Raw genomic sequence first — 22,708 nt, forward strand, 5'->3', positions numbered from 1 at the left:
TTAATTTAGAGACTCACAGTTTAAGTCTAAATAGCTTCTCATAATTCTGAATTCCACTTTGGTACAGTGAACGTCAAGTGTATGTTCACCTTTAACACCTTGCTCGGATGTTTTTGACGTCAGCGGACTTTTCTTGTCACCTAATATAAGTACAATTATCTTAATATCGTAAGCACATAAAATACAATTTACCTTATCTACTCTTTTTGGCACATTTTCACTAAACCTAGACGAGTGGATTATTTTTTGCTCATTAATAAAAAATTTGTGTCCGACCGAAGGTTCGGTTTCGGTCAGTTTCGGCCAAAAAATCATGTTTCGGCCGTAGTTTCGGTTTCCGCCAATAAACAGCCGAACCTTTCGGCCGGGCCGAAACTTACGAAATCGTACTTCGTACTATGAAACTAAACATGTGACAGATCTAAAGTTGGGGAACAAGTAGGACAACAATATTAATATACTGATTTATGTATACCTAAATTGATTGGTTTATTAGAAAACACAATTCCCCTAAACAAGGCGCCACTGGACGGTCGATGCAGTCTTCATGTGTATAAATAGTGGAGTGGCCAAGTTGAAGAATGAATAGCAACTTTCGTAGGACTAAAAAGGTTTATACAGCATGGTCTACTGATTATCAAAATGCATGTGGCTTTGTGAGTAGATTACAAATATATAACATAGTCTAACATGTTCACCACTTGGTCTAACAAATGATGTATTAGAAAACTTTAAAAAAAATGACGTACTAAAATTACACAATGCAGAGTTGAATTTGAACTGCTCTAAATTGAAAATGGCTGAATGGATTAGTCCAAATTTTATACAAAATGACTGTGAATATTTTCTATAGTATATCTAAATAATTAACCAAATGTATCCAAAAATAAGAAAAGTACATCAAGTTGAATAACAGTATAAATTTCTGTTACAGTCATGTTACAGTAGACTACTAAATACTATTTTTTTTAATGAAAACATACCATACCATAGATACCAGACCCCACGGTCTGAATAGAAAGGGCTATGTCAGTAGATTGCAAATGTATTTAAACGTCCAAATAATGGAAATATTATAGTATGTTATATATTTTGTAATTTACTCATAAATCGGTTTCATTTAATACATCACATGGTATATTTTCAGTGTAAGAAATAGTATTTTAGAAGTTTCCCATAACAGAAAATTATACTGTTATTCAAATTGATGTACCTATTTCTCTTATTTTTTAATATTTCTGGCTAATTATTTTTGAACATTATATAGAGGATATTCACAATCACTTGGTATGTATTTTAGAATAATCCATTCAGTAGTTTCCAATGTAGAGCAGTTCAAAATCAACTCTGCATTGTGTAATTTTAGGACGTTTTCTTCTAATTTGTTAGACCAAGTAGTGAAAATGTTATAGTATGTTACATATTTATAATCTACTCACAAAGCCCTTTCATTTGGTACCCCACATGGTATGTTTACAAGAAAAAAGTTAAAAACTTAGTACTGCCGACTTTATGACGTCATAAAAACTCATTCCACCACTTTAAGAAGCGACAACATGCATTTTGATAATCAGTAGACGATGCTGATTCCAACAATACCGCTTGTCGGTATAAACCTTTTCGGTCTACGAAAATCGTAAATAAGGTAGTTTCTACGAATCGGCCTCTCCTCTAAAAACCGGTTTTATCAACGATTTTAACAAGTCTACAAAAGGTTCGGTTTCGGTTTCGGCCGAAACTGGGGCCAATGCCGAACCTTCGGTTTCGGTTTCGGTTTCGGCAAAAAAACATGTTTCGGTCGGACACTATAAAAAATAAATGCACTTGTATTTGTCGTTTCCATAATATTAGGTTCATATATTGTGCAACTTATTTTTATCAAATTATGTTTTTAGGTCGTTAGTTCTTAGGTACCTACACAGATGTGTTATCTGTGGGTACCTATAGTTCGTTTTTTTTAGCATTAGAAATAAGGTAAACAATCTTGATGTGTCTTTTAATTGAATAACACATTTTAAAAATAAGTTACAGCAAATATGTAACAATTATGAATCTAATACGATCATTTATATTCTTCTGCTTTCAGAAGTAATAGTTACTGATTTTTAAAAAGCGTTTCATCAATTAAAAGACATGTCAAGATCGCTTACCTTCTTTCAAGTTCTTTCTAATGCTAAAAAAACGAACTATAAGTACTGCAGTCTCTTAGGACTGGATGTGGGCGAGACCCGCGAGACAAAATCAACAAGAACTATTTGATCCACCCAGTTTACTAACTAAACTAATCAAACTTATTTTATATTTACCAAAGAGTGATTAAACGTAATATTTTAACCCATAATGTGCCGCTGACATTTTAACGTCGGCACCCTTAAACGCGGCAAACCGTAACTTTTTTATAACATGTAAAAGATATCTAAAGTTACAAGTCCTCCGGTGCTTCAACAAACAACAAATCCTCATAAGCCTCCCGGAGGCCGTTAAAGTAAGCATATACAGTAGGAGCCGGGCCGAGTAGTTCGTCTAGAAAGGCCACGTGGTCTGGAGCGCGTCGGGCGGCGCGCAGGAGCCGGTACGCCAGCGTGGCGTTGTAGCTGCGCGCCAGCACCGGCGGCGGCAGCTCCGCGCCGCACAGCACGTTCAGCGCCGACAACTGCGCCACGCACAGCTGGTACTCCACCAGCGGGTGAAGCAACCTCAGATCGATCTCATCCACACGATCAAAGTACTCCTCCATTATAGCGGCCGCTATTCCGCAATCGGCTTCAGTCACATTGTTGTTATGGTTGTCAACGACCACGTCGAGCATGACGTGGGTGAGCAGTACCGCCGCGGGCAGCGCCGCGGGCGCCGCGGGTCGGCGGCGCGAGTAGTACGCCAGCGCCACAAGTAGCAGCCGCGCCGGCTCTGGTACGCGCTCGACGCGCCGCAGGTTTTCAAGCTGCAGCGTCGACCGCACGAAATGCTCCAACAGTCCTAGTGCTCGCACTGAGTCCCACCCGTTCTCGAATACGCTCGTCTCCGGATCGTGATACGCCGGCTTCGGAATAGAATAAGCGCCTCCTACGACCATTGTTTCCTGAGCAGACTCCGTGTCATAAACGAAATTAAATCCGTCATTCTGGAAATTTGTCAGTAAATCGAATGCGTACTTTACAATCTTCAACGACGGGACCATTGCGTCGTCTTGATCTTTGTCAGCTAAAGCTTTAGAACCATAGAAATGTTCAGAGCGGTACAGGTTAACGTATTCTTGATCTATGTGAGCAGCGCCGACGCCCTTAGTGAACCAGTCCGGGTCGAGTCGCGGGACGCGGGCGGCAGCGGGATTCAACAAACACTCCGCGCCGAACCCGCCGGATGGGCGCCGCTCTATCAGCATTCGCGCTTCTTTTTTTTTCTCTACAAAAATCTCTCTATCTTTTTCAGACAAGAGCCTAAATATAGTTCTCAAAATCTGATCTGTGTCGTTTCTAGAAAGCCAGCCCAACAAGGTTAAATTTCGTTTCCAAACCCCGTAAACTCGTCCGTTACACATTAGTTTATAAACCTCAGAGAAAAAATTCGCTGGATATAGTAGTTCGTCAGTTAATACTATGAAAGTAGCCAGTTTGTCCTCGGTTAATTTATGCTTTTGTAGAAAATCCCTAAGTAAGAAAACTCCACAATTAATAGAGTTATCATTTTCGCTATATTTGAGCGTAGCGATGGATATGTACGGGTGTCCCGAGAAGCAGAATTCGACATCGTGGCTTATTATTGGACAGTTGAGTGTTTGAGCCAACTCGATGATGTCATTTTTTGATTCATATTCACAAAAGACATATTCAAAATTGTTTTGATTTAAGACTTCTTTGATTATATTTTTTGTGAAGACCGGTCTTCTAAGGTAAGCTTTAGGGGGCTTTATATTATTTTCTAATTTTTCCCCCATGTCTCTCCAGCCGCCTTTAAACAAGAAGTAGCAACGTACGTTAGCCCTCTGGAACATAGAGAGATACTGGTTGAGGTAGGCGGCGTAGCGGTCGCACTCGCAGCCGAGCTCGTAAGCGAGGCCGCTCTCCTCGTAGGTGCGGAAGAAGAAATTGTGTCCGTCGATGACCACGGCCTCGTCCCATAGCTGAAGTGGCTGCACTTCGTTTTGTTCCAAATATGCCCCGAATGACTTTATCCTCATTTTGATATCTGGAAAAAGTAAATAGTCGTGTTAAAATGAAAGTAAATGTTACTGGTACGTTCCTATAGGCCCCGTGCATGAACTATAAGGGGCAGCATATAATAGAAGCAGTCAGATTTTTGGCGCGAGGCGTAAATGTGTCGTTTATGCTTCCGATATAGCCCACAAGATGGCAGACCTTCCAACGCGCACGGTTCCTATCCAATAGGGTATTATACTGTATTTAAAATAAATTATTTTACACCATGCATGAAATAAGGCACCAGATAATTATTAGAAAAACACAGATAGGAGTTATTTTTAAACACAAGTTATATTTAATAAATCGGATAGAAATATAAAAAGTAGGTGAGTTGACCGTGACGTCACGATGTAATGTTTCGTATTCATTCCATATTAGCAAATCGTTTATTGACAGTTCTACTCGTAAAAAAGTAACTGATTTGACTAAAAGGAAAATACCCTATTAACGGCCATACAAGAGCGAATTAAAGGTAAAATAAGTATTTTGACAAAAAAAAACATTTACGAGTATGATAGGTACAAGCTTTTATCGCTGACTGTACTTTTCTTTAAACAGGCAACTAATACATCGGGACCATTCTAACAAACCCAAACACAATGTAATGCCGACTGCCAGTCAATTTATTATATTCTAGTATTTAACGTATCCATATAATTTTAGCGTTTATATACTCGTAAATACAAAATTAATGTAATAAATAATAATCTGTAGCTACAAGTGTGATCCTGTAATTGGCTTTCCATCTCTTATTAATTTGGGATACTCTGTATAGATAGCTGTTGGATCTCCAAAACATAAATAAATTAATTAATTAATTAACTAGGTACGCGAGCGAGTCGCGGTACTTATGTAGGTTTATAAAATCCTTTGAACCGAAAAGAACACGAATGTACCTACATTCATACATTGGTGTACTTAGATCAAACACTGAGACTTATTACATTATAATTTTAGTTACCTACTTCTAGATGACCTAGAGGTATAAACAAACATCTAGAGTTAGACCAAGAAAAGTCTGCAGCGGTTTTGATGGCCCACGCAGTGCAAGTGTTATTTAACGTCAAACTTCTATGAAATTATGACGTATAAAGAACAGTTGCAATGCGTGGGCTATCAAAATTGCAGCAGACTTTTTTTGGTCTAACTTAGGTAGGTACTTTTAATATCAACGAGCTCTTAGTAAAATACAAATAAATTATTAAAAAGTAGATAGTAACTAATGGTACTTACAGTAAAAACGTAGGTAAATTTCTCTTCTTCACTTTATTACCACCTTAGGTATTATTTTGATAACTTTTATGTAGTCACTGCGCGCGCACCCTGTGTCCTATTTCAGAACAGAACCGAAACTGAAACTACAATAGGTCAACTTGCCGAAACAGGGGGCCTATCGCAATAATCTTAAACCGAAATTTGTCTCTATCGCACTTGTATATACGAGCGATAGAGAAGCAGATAGACGAACGAACGCAGTGGTTTGCGGTAGGGCCTCTGGGATTTTAGTGTTATTCCCATCGGTTACGACGACCCATCGTGTCGTAGCTTAACCAGTTAAAGATGAGAAGGTGACCTCCGAATTGGTCCTTTTTGCACTTGTTCTTGTTATAGCTTTTGAAGTCACACTTAGGCTGGTTTACTTGAATCAATCGGCTCGGTAAGCCGTTTTAATCTAATGTGTCTAAAAAACACCGGGAAGAACCGACTTTTCTATGTTGGTATTGTAGAAGTTAAGCCCTTGCTACACGGTCGCCGACAAACCTTCAGACCGCGTGGCCTTGGTCCGTCCCGGACCGTGTAGACAGTTGTTTCGAACAAAATTTGACCAAAACTGACCAAGGACAGACCAAGGTCAGACGGTTAGAAGGCTTGTCGGCGACCGTGTAGCAAGGGCTTTATAGTACAATAGTGCTCACTGTTATTAGGTATCCCTTTGAACGCCTCGCCTATAGTGTGCGGCGCGCCATAGTGAACATTGTCGGAATGCACGAAGGTTGATATTGTGGCTTGTAGCGTCACTTGATACCTTTGGCGGTCAAACTGGGCAAAGGTTACACCTGTGGGTTATTTCCATGTTTGCCAAATAACGACGGTAAACTCAAAGGGCGCACATATCTAAGTACCTATTATGCGGAGACATTAGATTAGACCTATTTATGTGTCGATTTACGTATTTATGTGTTATCTAAGCTTGACATTGTAAACAAACCGGGCAAGTGCGAGTCGGACTCGCGCACGAAGGGTTCCGTACCATAATGCAAAAAAAAAAAAACAAAAAAAAAGCAAAAAAAAAAACGGTCACCCATCCAAATACTGACCACTCCCGACGTTGCTTAACTTTGGTCAAAAATCACGTTTGTTGTATGGGAGCCCCATTTAAATCTTTATTTTATTCTGTTTTTAGTATTTGTTATTATAGCGGCAACAGAAATACATCATCTGTGAAAATTTCAACTGTCTAGCTATCACGGTTCGTGAGATACAGCCTGGTGACAGACGGACGGACGGACGGACGGACGGACAGCGAAGTCTTAGTAATAGGGTCCCGTTTTACCCTTTGGGTACGGAACCCTAATTACGGACATCATCCAAAAAGTAGTTGATATGATTTTTACTATCTTCTTATTATTATTTAATATCTTTTATATTATCGTTTTCCATTCGGTCAGAAGTCTTTGTAATGAACCTAGTAATCGTCATATCGTTGCAATGTAGGTACAGTCAGCAAAACTATTAGCTTAGCACCCCTGCAATCCCTGCATACCTATACATGGGTGCCAATAAGCTAATAGCTTTGCTGTCTGTACCTACGGGCCGTCTCATCATAGTCGTCATGATCATCAATCTGTTAGCTGGAAGGGATCCCTTAAAGGTATAAGTTCGCATTTGTACAAATGTACACATAAATTGTATTCCCTCTGTGTTATCAATTATCATAGAAAAATAATTGCCTAAGCTTATTTTTTCCTCTATGTTGATATATTATACTTGTTTGGTGCATAAGGTACCTACTACTAGTACCGGTTTTAAGACATTGTTTTAGTAACGCTAACCAAAAACGCCGTATAATCCCAACCCAACCCGTAATTCTAATCCCTCTCTTATCTAAAGTGGGATAAGAAATAATGGCTTTCAAGAAGTCCTTGACGGATCGTAACGTGCTGACGTGACGTGAGCGCTTTATTTACGATTCTCAAGCTACACTCGATATGAGTAGAGGTAGCTCATTTTTAAATAACTTACTTAAGGGGATCCCATAACCTAATGACATTCGATCTTAATCCCTTAGTTTTCTGTTTTTTGTAGCTTATCATATTAACAACGGCTTTAAGCAATATCATCGTAGCGCGTTACGTCATAATATGGTTGGCAAAAAATATGAATAGCAATTTTGAGGCCTTTCTCTAGTAACTTCATCGATTAGAAACCTATTAAAACGTCTTTCGCTCGAAAGAAAAAAAAGATGAACTACTTGGTCTAAAACGCACCCAGCACCATTAAAAATTTGTAACAATATGCACAAATTATACAGTAAGATTAAGTTTGCTAAATAATTTGTACTATTTTATTATACCGTCCCGAACTCCCCGTTGAAGAACACTTGGCAAAGCTCATTTCAAAACAATTAAATAATTAACAATACTGACAACTTTTTACTTGACTTTAATACTAGTTCCGGCTCAGCTTTGTAACTTAGTCAGTTAATCTGGAGGTATTTTAAACAATAGACAAAATCTCGCACTGTATGTCTTGGAGCTTTCTTCTTTACAACCTATAATTAATATTGTAGGTACAAAGGCGATATACGGTATTTTGACTACAGCCGCCATAAAACAACCGGCTAGTCCATAATTGCACAAATAAAGAAACTAAAGAAAGTTCCATCCTTTGTTTGTCGTAATGGCTACCACATGCGTAACCTTCCAGAGCAGACGCGAGGCGGTCAGGTTGATATTTTTTAGGGTTCCGTACCCAAAGGGTAAAAAGTTAAAAACGGGACCCTATTGCTAAGACTCCTCTGTCCGTCTGTCTGTCACCAGACTGTATCTCATGAACTGTGATAGCTAGGGTAGCTAGGCAGTTGAAATGTTCACAGATGATGTATTTTTGTTGCCGCTATAACAACAAATACTAAAAAGTACGGAACCCTCGGTGGGCGAGTCCGACTCGCACTTGTCCGGTTTTTTATACATTTGTTTCGGCCATTTACTCGCAGTTTTACCATTTACCGCGAAAACAATTGCGTGTACGTTTTAACTGACCTTCAAAATAAATATTGTTTAAAATAATTTAAAAAGAACCTTTTGCTTAAGGGGCCGGTATATGACGTTTTCGATTTAGACCTCACTTTGTAACCATAATTTGTTCAATAAATGTTTAATAATTGCATTAAATTACACGTAAATTTGTTCATGAAGAAACCGTGTACCGACTCTTCATGCCATTGTATTTTTAATTTGCTGTTATTCTCTACAAATCGACACTAAAAGTATCAAAAAATCAAAATATGGAGTTCCGTTTGAGACGGAAGCAAAACAATTTTGTCTTTGACAGTAATTGAATTATTGTATGATTCTGAAAGCTAGATAATCCAGCTACCAATTTATTATCGATTTATATTTTTACTCACAAAGACAACACAGAAATTCAATCTCAAATGTAAACTTTCGAACAATTTCCATACATTGACGACATCACTCAAAATTCTTCTTCAAGTCAGATGCCCGTTGGGGCTACACCGGAGCACACGTGTACTTCTTCAAATGAAAATGACAGCTTGATTTTCTTGCTTTTGACAATTATATTGACATTAAATCATATACGCACACGAGAAAGTATACCAGTAGATAAATTGTATTTCAAAAAATAGGGTACATTAATATCAGCTCGCGTCTCATTAATGTACCCTATTTTTTATAAATTTGATTTGCTGTTATAATGATTGAAAACCGCAGTAAACTATCTTAAAACAATACGATTACAGTCGAATTTAAGTATTATGTTCCTTCAAAACTCGCTTAAAATGAAAAAAAGTTTAAAGACTCATCTTTACTGATTGGGGTCAATTTTTATTATGCTGGTATCATTTTGCGTCAGTTTAAAAACGTATTTGACTTCTGTACGTCAATGAATTTTGATGACAATTGTAATCTTGTATTATATTATAGAACTTTTATCTTAAAATAATGCCTATTAACAGGAAGAGTTATGTAATTCGTATAAGTAATACCTGAAAGTCTTGTACCTAGATCTGTAATACCATGGATTGCGACGAATAAATGATAATGATTATGCGGTTCGTTCCGTCTATATGTATATTGCGTGTACGTGCTGTTCTCTGAAAATCTTCAAGAAAAAATAACGGCTAGACCAGCACTAAGTACTATCGAGTTTTTGCGGCTTTGGAGACCGAGATGAAGCTTATACAGGCCAATAGCGCTCTAGTTATTGTTATGTATACCTATGTATCGAATGTTTTATAAATTACCTATAAAAAGCAATGTTTTATATCGATTAGGTCTACATTTTGTGCATATTGCATATCTGAAGTATTTTCGTACTAAACTTGAAACTTTCGTTGAAACTAAATAAAATAATTATTCCAAATGTACAGTCGCCTGCAATTTATGTTACACAACGAAGGCCGCAAAAATATCTGACACGATCTTATTTGTAGAACCATAAGACCATGTCACATATTTTTGCGGCCTTCGAAGAGTAGGTACCGTCATTATCACCAACTTTGCCCGCATATTTTTTTAAACGAATTTCTCAAAAAACATCACATCATATGACTTTTTTTGCTTAGCACGTCCATTATGATCAAACGCATCAGTTTATTTGAAAAAAAAAAATATTTTTATCGTATTTTTACCCATTTTTTGCGTTTTAGAGGGCGGGCAAAGATATCCAGGGTTTTTGCCAACATTGCCCACGTCAATTTGGTATTCAAATACAGCTCGTATGATGATGATGTCTAAGGATCACTTAAAGGTTTTGGGCAATCCTACCATTCCCTGTTAATAACTTAGCGATAAGTGTAAAAACTTTAAAATAAATTTGCTGGGCAATGTTGCCTACCCGTTTTTGCCCATTTCCAAATAAGGCTCGCCTAAGCATTTTACAAAGGCTAGGATTGTCACTTTTGAGAAAATCTGTTACAATAGTTTGATGGCCAAAAATATGATTTTTGTTGTGTTTTTCATTCGTTAACGGGATAAAACATTAAATAAAGGATAATAAGACAAATTAAATACAGTATATATTTATAAATTTATTTTAGTGTACAAACATAACCTTCTTTTACTTGCGAAGTTGGGTAAATTAGATGAAAGTGACAACCCTAATCCGTTTTTGGTGGTGGGCAATGTTGGTATAGATGCCAAATTACCGGATTACTTTGCCCACCGCTAAAACTTTTGTGTATTTAGGCCTTTTTAGTTTATATCTCAATAGACATAATCTATGCTTCATGTGTTATAACTCAAACCCGGAAATATTTGTCAAAGGGTTCTCAATTTTTTCTACTTGCATTCATTATTTATCAATTTTTTGCCCGCCGAAATATACCCTATATTAGACAACTCGCTCAAACTCTAAATTCCCAAGTCAAGTTATGCACAAGTTTGGTATATAGTTTTGTCAGAAATATAACCTATTTTCTACTAAAAATAGCAGGGTGGCCTTAACTATTATATTTTTTTCTACATTAACGAATTTGTTTAAAATTGTCGTTTTGGGCAAAGTTTCCCTGGAGGCAAAGTTGGCGCTAATGACGTAACATATTATTGCAAGTGACTGTACATAAATGTTTCGGTGGTTTTGAGATTATTTTTCAGGTTAGTTTACTAACAATCAAGTTATGCAGATACCGATTTCGTGAACGTATAAGTAGTAAGGTACCGCTATTGTTTAGCGATACCGATTATTTTTGAAGGCAAAACTATACCGTTGAAATATAAAGATATTAAAATTCCAGCACGGACAACCATTTTTTATAGGTGTACCTAAACCATCATTGGCCGAGCGTTAGCAAAGGTCTCCGTTTCAGCTTGGGCAAAAATGCTTTTGTATGTTCTCCTTTGCAGATCACATTTCTCAACTGATTCTCGTGAAAATTTGTAAGCAGGTTCGATAGAACTATTCTGTTTCGCTTTATCCGCCAAAATGGAAATGCAAAATTAAATTCCTATTGAATGGATTTTGCACCTTATGAAAAACCGTATAGAGTAGTAAATAACATTTTACATCTGACTTAATGACATCTTGTTTTATTCGCTTTAATTGTACAAAACGCGTATCTCGACAATGCAATATTAGGTAATAAAACAGTCAACAATCAAATGAATTAAATAGGTATAATACGTCACGTGTGACATGAACAGACAAGGAAAGCAAGATTAAATGCATTGTTTCTCTTTCATCTTTCAATGGAACGCTTTTACCCTCAAAGGAGGCTAGTGGTCAATACTAAACTAAAAGTCCAATCTTAAAAAAAACATGATGGGTCACTGACCTGTCCCAGTGATGTGAGGTACTGTGCGTGAAGTGCGCTTGTGTGTGAAATGGGGTAAATTGACAGAATCTGAAATTTTACCCACCGCTACCGTCGCCTTAATTTCTTTCTTAATAACTAAGAGGTAGGTCTAGTAGGTATTCAATTACATTCCATACACCCTTTAGTTATATCATAATCATACGAGGTGGTTATATATTTATGTAGGTGCTTAAGTAGGTCCTGGGAAATTCGTAATCGCGATTTTTTATACGGCCACGTTTTATAAAGGCTCATAACTTAGCTCTGTAATTTCTGTTTTCCTTTTTTTCGTATGAAAATGCGACTCTTTTAGTATTTTTAGTCAACCTGATTTAATTGTTGGTCGTCACTTAATTTTCTTTTTTTGTTATACAGTTGTATAATAATGTAATGTATTTACATTATTTTTATTGTTTAATTATAACGTTCATTTACCTAGGTGCCTAGTAGGTAATTAAATTTTTATTTATTTGTTCCAGGACGTGCGATTAGTAGAAGTAACCTCTAATATCTGGGGCACAAAGTTCAAAATGCACGGTCTAGTCAAGAACGTGCCTGCCAACCTCGGGCAGGTGACCTACAAGACGTCGCTCCTGCACCTGCAGCCGCGGCAGATGACGCTCACCATCGCCGAGCTTCGCGACGACCAGGCTCCAGCTCCCGATCCGAATTTCAACCCTAACATATTCTCAGAGGATGAAGAGGAGGTGTTCCCTGATAGGCGCAAGACGCTCGCAGACCGCGCCAACTCCAACGTGCCTGCCCCGGCTGAGGTCACAACTAACAACCATAATAACAACGCTCACGCGTCGCTAGCGCGCGCCGAATCCTACGACGAGTTCCCGTACATCGACACGGCCGAGCCCGCGCCCGTCCGCCGCGTCGGCACTCCCCCCGTGCCCAGCCGCCACGCCATCTCCCCGCTGCGCTGCGAGGGCTCCGTGCCGACGCTGCAATCTCCCAAAAATGCCGTCGCCCCGACTGATATCATCTTCGAGCGCCCCTCCCCTCAGACCGTCACGTGCGGCGGCGGCCGCGGCGACTTCTGCGGCGGACGGACAGACTACACCGTCCGCGGCGACAATGTTTCCTTAAAAGGAAACTTATCCAACATAGATCAGCAGTTCACCCTCAATCTAAGTTTAGAACCGAGCCGGCAGGTCACAATAAAGAAATGCGACAATCACGTCACCGACAACTGCCTCTCGAAACTCCGTAAAAACATTTGCGCGCGCGGCGAGTCCGCCTCCTACGAAATGAACACTAGGATACTCAAGACGCTCTGTAACAAGAACTACGAGCACGAGGTTCATCCGGACGCGATGGGCAGACGCGAGACGCTCAGGAGTCTACAGAAGGGCGAAGACTTGAAGTTTATCGACGAGGAGACGCCGGTGGAACCCAGCGGCACGAGCACGAGGGAACCGCGCGTACAGCGGACCACTACTGTCGTGCCTATCAGTCCCGTCTGTGGCAGCGTACCCGTCTACGACACCATGACGCGCAGCTGCAGCGTCGGCTACCTAGACATGGTCGATCCGGCGGTGCTACACTCTCGGGTGTCAGTCGCGGCGCTGCGGGAACCGCCGCGCCGACTCGTGCTCGTCGGCGACTCGGGCCGGCGCCGCCGACGCCGCCGCGAGCGACACCAGGACGCCAACAAACCAACATTAAAGAAATGCGGCAAATCGAGAAGCCTCGACTCGAGCGAGCTGTCGCTAGAGAAGAAGCAGACGCGGCAGTCCCGACTGGACACTTTGGAGCCGCGCGCGGAGGCGAGCACGGAGCGCGGCGCGACGCGGCGGCGCGACTACCCGGTGTGCACGGCGTGCCGCCTGGTGTCGCCCTACGACCGCCGCGACGTGGACGCCGCCACCTACGTGTGCGTGGCGTGCTCGCCGCGTGCGCCGCCTCCCCAGCCCGCGCCGCCCTCCCCGCGCGTGCCCGCCACCGACAGCGACTCCGACTACAGCAAGTATTATAGTTAGTATGACGTAGTTGCTTTACCACCCGCCACGCGATACGACGGTAACGTACCCGGGACCAAAGTGGTAGCTTACCCTGTAGAGCACCCGTGTAGACAGCGCAAGATAACCGACCTCCTGGTACGCCAGCGTTAGGCTCTAATGAAACGTCATTCCTTTCACACAAATGCACCTGATAAATTGGAATAAACGCTTCTTTTGAGCTATAATCTCTACCGTTCCAGGAAATTTATAATAACCATAACCCTATTCCATCGACTTGACTATTACCTAATAACCTAACATTTCAATTTCTGTGGTCGCTAGGACACATCGTAACTTTTTGACCCAGAATTCACGATGAATTGTTTGTGTCAGATAAAAGTCAAAATGATGAAATAGGGCCCTTATACCTCCCGGCCATTTGTTCCTCAAATTAGTATCGATCCTTAGGACTGCGCTTTTCAGATGAAAGCTTATCGAATTCTTGAGCACGAGCTGCATGTAGTTACCCTTGAAACGGCTATTAGACTCGCGCACCGAGGACTCCCCGCCTAGCACTTTGGTCGGGTAGTCTGCCACTTCACTATCACATCACAACATTCACAACACTACCTATGTGGGTGGTTGATTCAGGAGCTGGTGCGGAAATTTGTACAGGCGGCCTAGCCAAGGTGACGATCGCTTGCGCTTCGCCATCGAATCGCTTTGTGTCTCTCTATCACTCTTCCATATTAGTGTGACAGTGACAGTTGCGTTTCGTTCGCTACGTACCGTTAGTAATTGGCATGTTGTCTACGGGGCCTGAACTGTACGAATTCCCAAACCTATACATATAAACCGCGTCAGCTTTGATGAATCAACCTATTCAGTAACCAGCACCTACTCACATTTTACACATCTGAAGTCTAACACACTATTGTAGAGAAAAATCTCTTTGTTTCGAAGTAATAATTAATAAATCACAGTGTGTATGATTTCTGAATAGCTTCATTTTGCCTAATATGTTATAGACCACAACAAATTCACATGTGGTTTAAATGTTTGTATAATACACAAACTCATTATAGATATGTACCTACCTATTAGTTACAATAGTTTCCTATTTTCATGCTGACTATACAATACTATACATAAAAAGTACAGTAAGAGTAGTAATTCAGACAAGGCTAGATAAGAAACTGAACATAACTGGAGTTGGAGTATCATTTTAAAAATACATATAAAAAACCGGACAAGTGCGAGTCGGACTCGCCCACCGAGGGTTCCGCACTTTTTAGTATTTGTTGTTATAGCGGCAACAGAAATACATCTGAGAAAATTTCAACTGTCTAACTATCACGGTTCGTGAGATACAGCCTGGTGACAGACGGACGGACGGACGGACGGACAGCGGAGTCTTAGTAATAGGGTCCCGTTTTACCCTTTGGGTACAGAACCCTAAAAAAACATATTTCTATGATTTCTTTGAATATATTCTATTCTGACGTATTTTGGATACAAAATAATTTCCAATTTATATTCTGACTCCTGGTATGCATTACACTTTAGGTTCCGTCGCCATCAGATATATCGGAGCGGCCGGCGCTATTGCTCAAACACATCTGAAGACGCACACTAAAGCCTTGACAATAAAGGTATTTTCAGATATTTGTAATCTGTAAGCAACTTGGCCGCTCCGACATACCTGATGGCCATGAACACACTATATCGATTTTCAACCACTGTTATAAGCATAAACCTATGGTTATATAACTTATAACTGTGGTTATATGAATATGAAATTGCAGGTTGCTACGAACACCAATCGGTCGATCAATTTAGTTTGATCGATTTACTATTTCGTTTTGCGTTTTGGCTAGTCCACAGAATTATAATAATACGAGTAGGTATATTCATAAAGATAGAGTCGATAATCTGCTGAAGCTTCAAGATTTTTCAGAACGTATTTTGCGCTCAACTATTCGGGTCTCGTATTTTTACCTGTATTAGCCAAAACGCAAAGATCCGTAACCAAATTATATTTATTGGAATCCTTATGTGAGCAGGTTCACTGGAGCAGCTAGCGCTGCGGCTGTTGGCGTCTCGCTCTCGCAGTTCGCGGGAGAGAGAGAGCAGCTCAGCGCCGGCGTCGCCCCGCCCCGCGCGCTCCACGCCCGCCTCCCCCGCGCCGGCGCCGCGCCGTACGCGGTACTCTTCGGCCTCGCCTATTAGGTAATAGTAAAAAAATCATCATTCGTGAACTTAACGTCAGGCTACCAAAATAAGTCATGTACATATTTACCTAAATCAGCTTAAATAATAATTAGAGTTAGAGTTATCGGTAGGTAATAACCGCTCTTTATTGGTCTTTAGTGCCACTCACTACTTGAATGAATGAATGAATGAATGAATGATGCTTTTATTGGAAACACACATACACAACAACATTAAAAAATGCTTAAGTCTAGGTGTTGGTTGTAATAAGGTTCACTTTAACTATTTTGGATTTTTGTATTTAAATAAATGAGAAAGACGTGTGATCTTGTACGGGTTTATTAAGCGACTAAAGGACAGATATAAATAGAAAGAGAAGGCGGGAATATACTTAAACAGGCATGCATAAGGTTCAAATTTAACACAACATACCGCCCACCAAAAGGACACTTACGTCCTTTTCATAACTTCACAATAGTACAATTTAACTTCTATCAAATTGACATTACAAAGTTTCAGTATCAACGGGCAACGCACATAATTTTGATATAGATCGTTTCACTACAGCACTACCAGATTTAACACTGTACACTCTAGTAAAACCGTCTTCAGCAGGATGTTTGTCCATGATGCGGCCCAGTGACCATTTTCCTGGAGGTAAGTTATCAGTTTTGATAAGTACTATGTCCCCTATTTTAAACTCTTTTTCTTTTTTCAGCCATTTAGGTCTTTGTTGCAGTCTGGATAGGTACTCATCTTGCCATCGACGCCAAAAATCTGCCAACAGTTTCTGCGTGAGCTGCCAGCGTGACAAGGTATGTATTTTACATTCTTTATAATCTGCTGCTGGAACAACGATAGGGGCTTCACCTATTAAGAAATGTCCTGGGGTGAGTATTTCAGCGTTTTCAGGGTCTGAGTTATCGATAGGACATAGGGGCCGGGAATTCAGGCAAGCCTCGGTCTCGGAAAGTACGGTCGTCATCTCTTCGAACGTCAAATTTGTTGTCAGAACTCTCTTTAGATGGTATTTTATGGATTTGACGCCGGCTTCCCAAAGGCCACCAAAGTTAGGGCTGTAAGCTGGAATGAAGTGCCACTGTGTGCCTTCGATAGCAAGTGTCTCTACTATTGATCCGGTAAATTTCAATTTAGCTTCATTCCAGGCTTCTACAAGTTCTTTGTTAGCGCCTACGAAGTTTCTACCCTGGTCGCTCCACAGGTGAGTACATTTTCCTCTTCTAGCGACAAAGCGTTTGAATGCTGCTATGAAAGCTTCTGAGGTAAGGTCTCCAACCAGTTCAATATGAATTGCTTTGACGGCCATGCAGATGAAAATAGCTATGTACGCCTTCACAGTTTTTCCTCCTCGGCCTTTGGACGTCAATATCTGGTATGGCCCTGCAAAGTCTACTCCACTGTGTAGGAATGGTCTCGAAGGAGTGACTCTCGTCTCCGGTAAATCTCCCATGAATTGCGGTTTCGACGTAGCATTTTGTTTTGCACAAGTAAGGCATTTCTGTATGTGTCTTTTGACTAAGGACTTTGCTCGTAATATCCAGTACTTAGAACGTAAGTAGCATAGCATTTCAGCCAAAGTGCCATGAAGCGTTCTTGTATGTGCATCAGCAATTATAAGTGGCACTAAAGAGTTCTTGTTTCCCAGAATGATTGGATGCTTTCTGTCTTCATCTATATTTGCATATCTGAGGCGACCGCCCACCCTGAGGAATTTGTTTTCATCTACGTATGGGGCTAGGGATCTTAGGGAGCTCTTTCTTTTTACTTGTTTATTTGATGTCAAGCGTTCTATTTCTTCTTGATACTCTTCTTGCTGTACCTTTTTTATGCAAATATTCATGGCGTTTTGTAATTCCATTGTAGTAATATCCTTATCAGTATCATCTGGATATGTCTTGTACTTTATGAATCTGAGGCAATAGACAATACTTTTAAGTAGTTCAGTTAGGTTATCAAAATCTCCAAATTGTGTAGTCAATGCCTTTTCTTGTTTTTCCAGGTCTTCAATATTCAGGTAAGTTTGAATTTTCTGTACTTTTATTTCTTCATCTGTTGTGAAATCTTCTTGTGTACTAATATTTATTTCTTTTTCAGATAACCAGCTCGGGCCGTTCCACCACAGATTGCAGTTCTTAAGTGTGGTCAGCTTCATCCCTCTTGAAGCGATATCTGCAGGATTATCTTTAGATTGCACATGGTACCAGTGTTTGTTGTTCAGGTTCTCGACGATTTCTACTACGCGGTTGGCTACAAACGGTTTCCATCTATTAGGTTCTCCACAAAGCCAAGCGATTACTATCGAAGAGTCGGTCCATGCGAACATGTTTGTTGTTGGTATTCTTATCGCTTGTCCAATCTGTTTCATTAGCTTAGACAGGAGTAAAGCGCCACATAATTCTAAGCGTGGGAGGGAGATAGTTTTCAAAGGCGCTATTCTCGTTCGTGCAGCGATGATTTTGGTTGTTATTTTGTTCGTGCTTTCAACTCTTATATATACGACGGCAGCGTATGCGCGCATAGATGCGTCGCTAAATCCGTGTATCTGTATCTTTTCTTCTTCCGAGTCTGTTGTGCTAATCCATCTATCCATCTTTATATCTTTGACATTTTCAAAATCATCTCTTATCTGTTTCCATTCTTCTTCGAGCTCAGGGCTGACGCATTCGTCCCACGACACCTTTTCAAGCCATAACCTTTGCATTAGCATCTTCGCCATGACAGTACTCGGTGCGATCCAGCCTAGTGGATCGAATAGCTTTTGTACATCTGATAATATCCCACGTTTAGTTGTAGTCTTTGGCATTGGTGATAGTGACAAGTTGTATTGAAATTGATCTGCACCAAGGTTCCATACAATTCCAAGCGCCTTTATAGTTCCATCAAGGTTCAGTTCCATCTGTGCATTCGCTGATCTTTTATCTTCATCAATAGATTTCATAAATTCCATGTTATTAGAGGACCATTTCATGAGTTGAAATCCCCCTTGTTTCAGAATGCGTGTTACTTCTTTAGCTATTGCAATAGCTTCCTCAGCGGTTGCTGCCCCTGACAGCATATCGTCCATATAAAAGTCTTCTTTTATTGTTTTGATTGCCACTTCGTTGTGGTTGTTTGTTTGTTTATCGAGTTGTTTCTCTTCTTCATCGATAGCAATCTTCTGAAGTGTCTTGACCGCTAAGTATGGAGCTGGAGCGGTACCGAAAGTGACTCGAAGCATACGGTATTCTTTTAACTCTTCAGACTCGTCTTGTCGCCAAAGAATGCGTTGGTAATTTGCGTCCTCTTTTGTTACCAATATTTGGCGGTACATCTTCTGGACATCTGCCACGAAGCAAACTCGTTTCAGTCTCCATCTCATTAAAAGATTTCTTAAGTCATCTTGTAGTTGTGGGCCTATCATCAGTTCATCATTTAATGAGACGTTGTTTGATCCTTTGCAGGAAGCGTCAAATACGATCCGCGTGCGCGTGGTTTCTTTGTCTTCGCGAATTACAGCGTGGTGTGGTAGGTATACTGATTTATCTTCTTTTTCCCTTTCAGGTACTTCTTCTAGATGTCCATCTTCAAGGTAATCATTAATACCTTTTATGTATTCTGTTTTCAGGTTCGGCGAACGCTTAAACCTTCTTTCTAGTTGCATGAATCTCTTTGTAGCTATTTCTTTTGTATTGCCATCAAGTACTTTAGGATTCTCAGTCTTAAATGGCAGCTTCACAATGTATCTTCCTTCTTGGTTTCGAGTGACTGTTTTTTCATATATTTCTTCACATAGCTGTTCTTCCTTGGTGTATTTTCTTTTAGTGTCTGGATCTATTTCCCATAGAGACTTCAGTGTATCTTCTATATCGACTTGATGGTGCATGACGAGGTAAGAATCTTCTTGTGGTGTGCTATCACTCTCTCCAAAAAGAATCCAGCCCAGGTCAGTTCTTTGTGCGCATGGTGTACCTGGTGGACCTTTGACTAGGTCTGCTTGCAGAATTCTAGCGTATACTCGGACCCCTAGCAAGAGATCTATGGGTCCCGAGTTGTTGTAATTAGGATCCGCTAGCTGTAATCCTTGTAGATGAGGCCATGGTTGTTGAACAATATGCTTTTTGGGTAACTTCTTGGTCAGCTGTTTCGACATTACATAAGCTTTAACCGGTAGGATAAATGTTTTATCCCACTGTGATTTTATTTGTAGCTCACAGACGTGGTTGATTTCTGTTTTCATGGGACCCAAGCCCGTGATGCTTCCTCTTACATGTCGTCGGTCAAGCTTTAGTAGTTGAGCTGCTTTCTCGCTTATAAATGATTCTTCGGAACCCTGGTCTATTAGCGCGCGCAGTGGAATGATGTGACCTTGATTGCTTCTTGCTTCCACCACAGCAGTCGCTAGTAGTGCTGATTTCTGTCTAGTATTGAGATGTAACGCGATCACTGTGTTTGCTTGCACTTCTTCTATGTCTTCTGCAACATGTAATGATGAAGCCAGTGGTTGTGAGGGACTCGTAGGGGCCACAGGCTCAGTCTGCTTTAGTTGATGTAGAAGGGAGTGATGACGTCGGTGACATATTCTACAGGACACAGGTACTCGACATTTTGATGCTGAATGCCCTGGTACTAGACAGTTGTAACATAAGTTGTTATTCTTGACATATTCGCTTCTCTCCGTAGGTTCCATCTTGGTAAACTCCTTGCAGTGACATAATGTATGACTTTCTTTACACATTACACAATTCCTGTTCTCAAAGGTAGGTGTGGCAACATGGCATGTACTTCGCTCCTTGTTTGACTTCACTTCCTTTGTATTATTCGTCAGTAGTTCCAGCGTACGAAACTTGGCCTCTAAAAACTCCTTAAAATCGTTCCACTTCGGTAAGGGTTCAGAGTCACTCTTATACGCATGCTCTTCCCAGTCTTTATGCGTCTCTGGGTCCAATTTCTGAACAAGCAAAAATATCACAAGTGGATCCCAAGAGTCAACAGAAACATTCAGGTTTTGAATGTTATGTAGACACTCTGACGTTGTATCTAAGAGTACTTTCAGTTGAGCAGCTGATTGTGTGGTCATTTTACGCTGGTTAACCAGTTTCTTTAAATTATTGTTCAAAATTAATCGTTTGTTGCCATACCTTGTTTTCAGGATCAGCCATGCTTGTGAATAATTATCAGACGTAATTTGAATGTGCCTCAGTAACGACGACGCTTCGGCAGTAACACTTGTCTTCAAATAATGTAGCCTTTGTACGTCACTTAACATCTTGTTGTTATGCACGAGTGAAATGAATAAATCCTTGAACGCGGGCCACTCTTCATAACTTCCACTAAAAGTAGGTAACTCGATCCGCGGTAAACGTACAAAGTTGTTTTGTGTTCCCGCCATAGCATAGCTTGAGTTAGCAACAGAAGTTTCCATCAAAGTCTCTTGCACTAAACTTAAAAGTTTATCCGACAAATCTCCTCTGAGTACGTTGTACAAATCTTCGTAAATAAAAAACTCTTCGTTCAAAAAATACGGCAAAACACCCCTTTGCTCCGTAGGTGTAGCCTTGACTAACTCTTGGTGGCTGTTGTTAAACGTAGCCCAGTATTCGTCAATCATTTTAATCCGAGACTCGATGTACCCCTTCGTTAATCTCTCTTTAGGGCATTTCTTTAGGTTAACTTGTGTTTTCCGAAGCACTGTAGCACTATCTTCAAGCAGGGCGAGTAATTGTTTTTGTTTTTCAGTCATTGTTAACGATAAAACACTGCAATTTCACGTACAAGTCTATAAAACGTCGTTATAACTTTTTGCAATAAAACTTGTTAATAATCAAATAAACTCATTAGGTTTGAAGTGCAATTCGTTAGCATCTGGCGGCTCCTTATCTCTGGAATGCGGCTCGCTATTGTTCTCGTTGCCGGGCGGCCGGTGTCCGATGCACTTATTGATCCGGTTCGATTGCGACCATATGTTGGTTGTAATAAGGTTCACTTTAACTATTTTGGATTTTTGTATTTAAATAAATGAGAAAGACGTGTGATCTTGTACGGGTTTATTAAGCGACTAAAGGACAGATATAAATAGAAAGAGAAGGCGGGAATATACTTAAACAGGCATGCATAAGGTTCAAATTTAACACAACACTAGGTAAATTTGAAGTTACAGTGTTGCGAGAGGTTCCAAAAAGGATAACACTCAGCATGTGTCGCAGCACATGAACAGTGTTACGACGCTGATTTTCAGTGTACCCATTGACACGTAAAACAAACACAAAACAACACAGAACATAAAAACAAAACCGAAGCAGAATACAACAGAATGTGCGGTTGACATGGTAATTTATTAACAAAATAAGAAAAATGAGACATGTTTATGAATAAATACTTACATAATACATAAATAAATATATAGACTCTAAAGCACAGTAGTCGGTACAAATACAGGTGGATGTAGGTAGGTATAGGTCGGCTAGGTGGGGATCGTTTGTTCCTTGAGTAGGTGCAGTTTCAGTCTGGATTTGAACATGTATAGTGAGCTGGCATTTCTTATTGGTGGTGGGAGATTGTTCCAGCACCGCGTGGCTGCGTACCGGAAGCTGCCACGGAAACTAGCCGACCTGTGCCTTGGACAGATGAGGCGGGGGGCTTGCCTTATGTGTTTACGGGAGAACGTTAGTCTTTCGTAGAGGTAAGTTGGTTGTTTGGTCAGCATAATCCCGAACAAGAGTGAAGCAAAATGTAATTTTCTACGGGCCTCCATCTTAAGCATATTGCCACTATTTAAAAACGGTGTTACATGTGTTCTTGGTGGAATCGGAAAA

The 22,708-nt window shown here is 40.4% G+C and overlaps 3 protein-coding genes across 3 annotated transcripts in view; 1 reads left to right on the forward strand and 2 right to left on the reverse strand.

The window, feature by feature from the left end:
- Window positions 1-19,988, reverse strand: part of LOC134792020 (BRISC and BRCA1-A complex member 1-like) — a 180,999-nt gene extending 161,011 nt beyond the window's left edge. Inside the window, exon 1 of the mRNA XM_063763140.1 lies at window positions 19,979-19,988. The gene's annotated coding sequence lies outside the window, so the exon portion shown is untranslated. The remainder of the gene's footprint in view (window positions 1-19,978) is intronic.
- LOC134792030 (tubby-related protein 4) overlaps window positions 1-22,708 on the forward strand; it is a 118,932-nt gene that overhangs the window by 88,497 nt on the left and 7,727 nt on the right. Inside the window, exons 12-13 of the mRNA XM_063763152.1 lie at window positions 12,216-13,719; window positions 15,749-15,914. Of these exons, the coding sequence (XP_063619222.1) occupies window positions 12,216-13,719; window positions 15,749-15,914 (1,670 nt within the window). The remainder of the gene's footprint in view (window positions 1-12,215; window positions 13,720-15,748; window positions 15,915-22,708) is intronic.
- Window positions 2,330-4,181, reverse strand: LOC134792039 (uncharacterized). Its single transcript, XM_063763160.1, has one exon. The coding sequence runs from the start codon at window positions 4,175-4,177 to the stop codon at window positions 2,423-2,425; it is 1,755 nt and encodes a 584-aa protein (XP_063619230.1). The 5' UTR covers window positions 4,178-4,181; the 3' UTR covers window positions 2,330-2,422.

This window comes from Cydia splendana, chromosome 7 (genome assembly GCF_910591565.1).
Source record: "Cydia splendana chromosome 7, ilCydSple1.2, whole genome shotgun sequence".
In the NCBI taxonomy this organism is placed as follows: domain Eukaryota; kingdom Metazoa; phylum Arthropoda; class Insecta; order Lepidoptera; family Tortricidae; genus Cydia; species Cydia splendana.

What these genes read in the sequence shown, in the direction of transcription:
- LOC134792039 (XM_063763160.1), bottom strand. Translation starts at nt 4,177, where the DNA reads ATGAGGATAAAGTCATTCGGGGCATATTTGGAACAAAACGAAGTGCAG.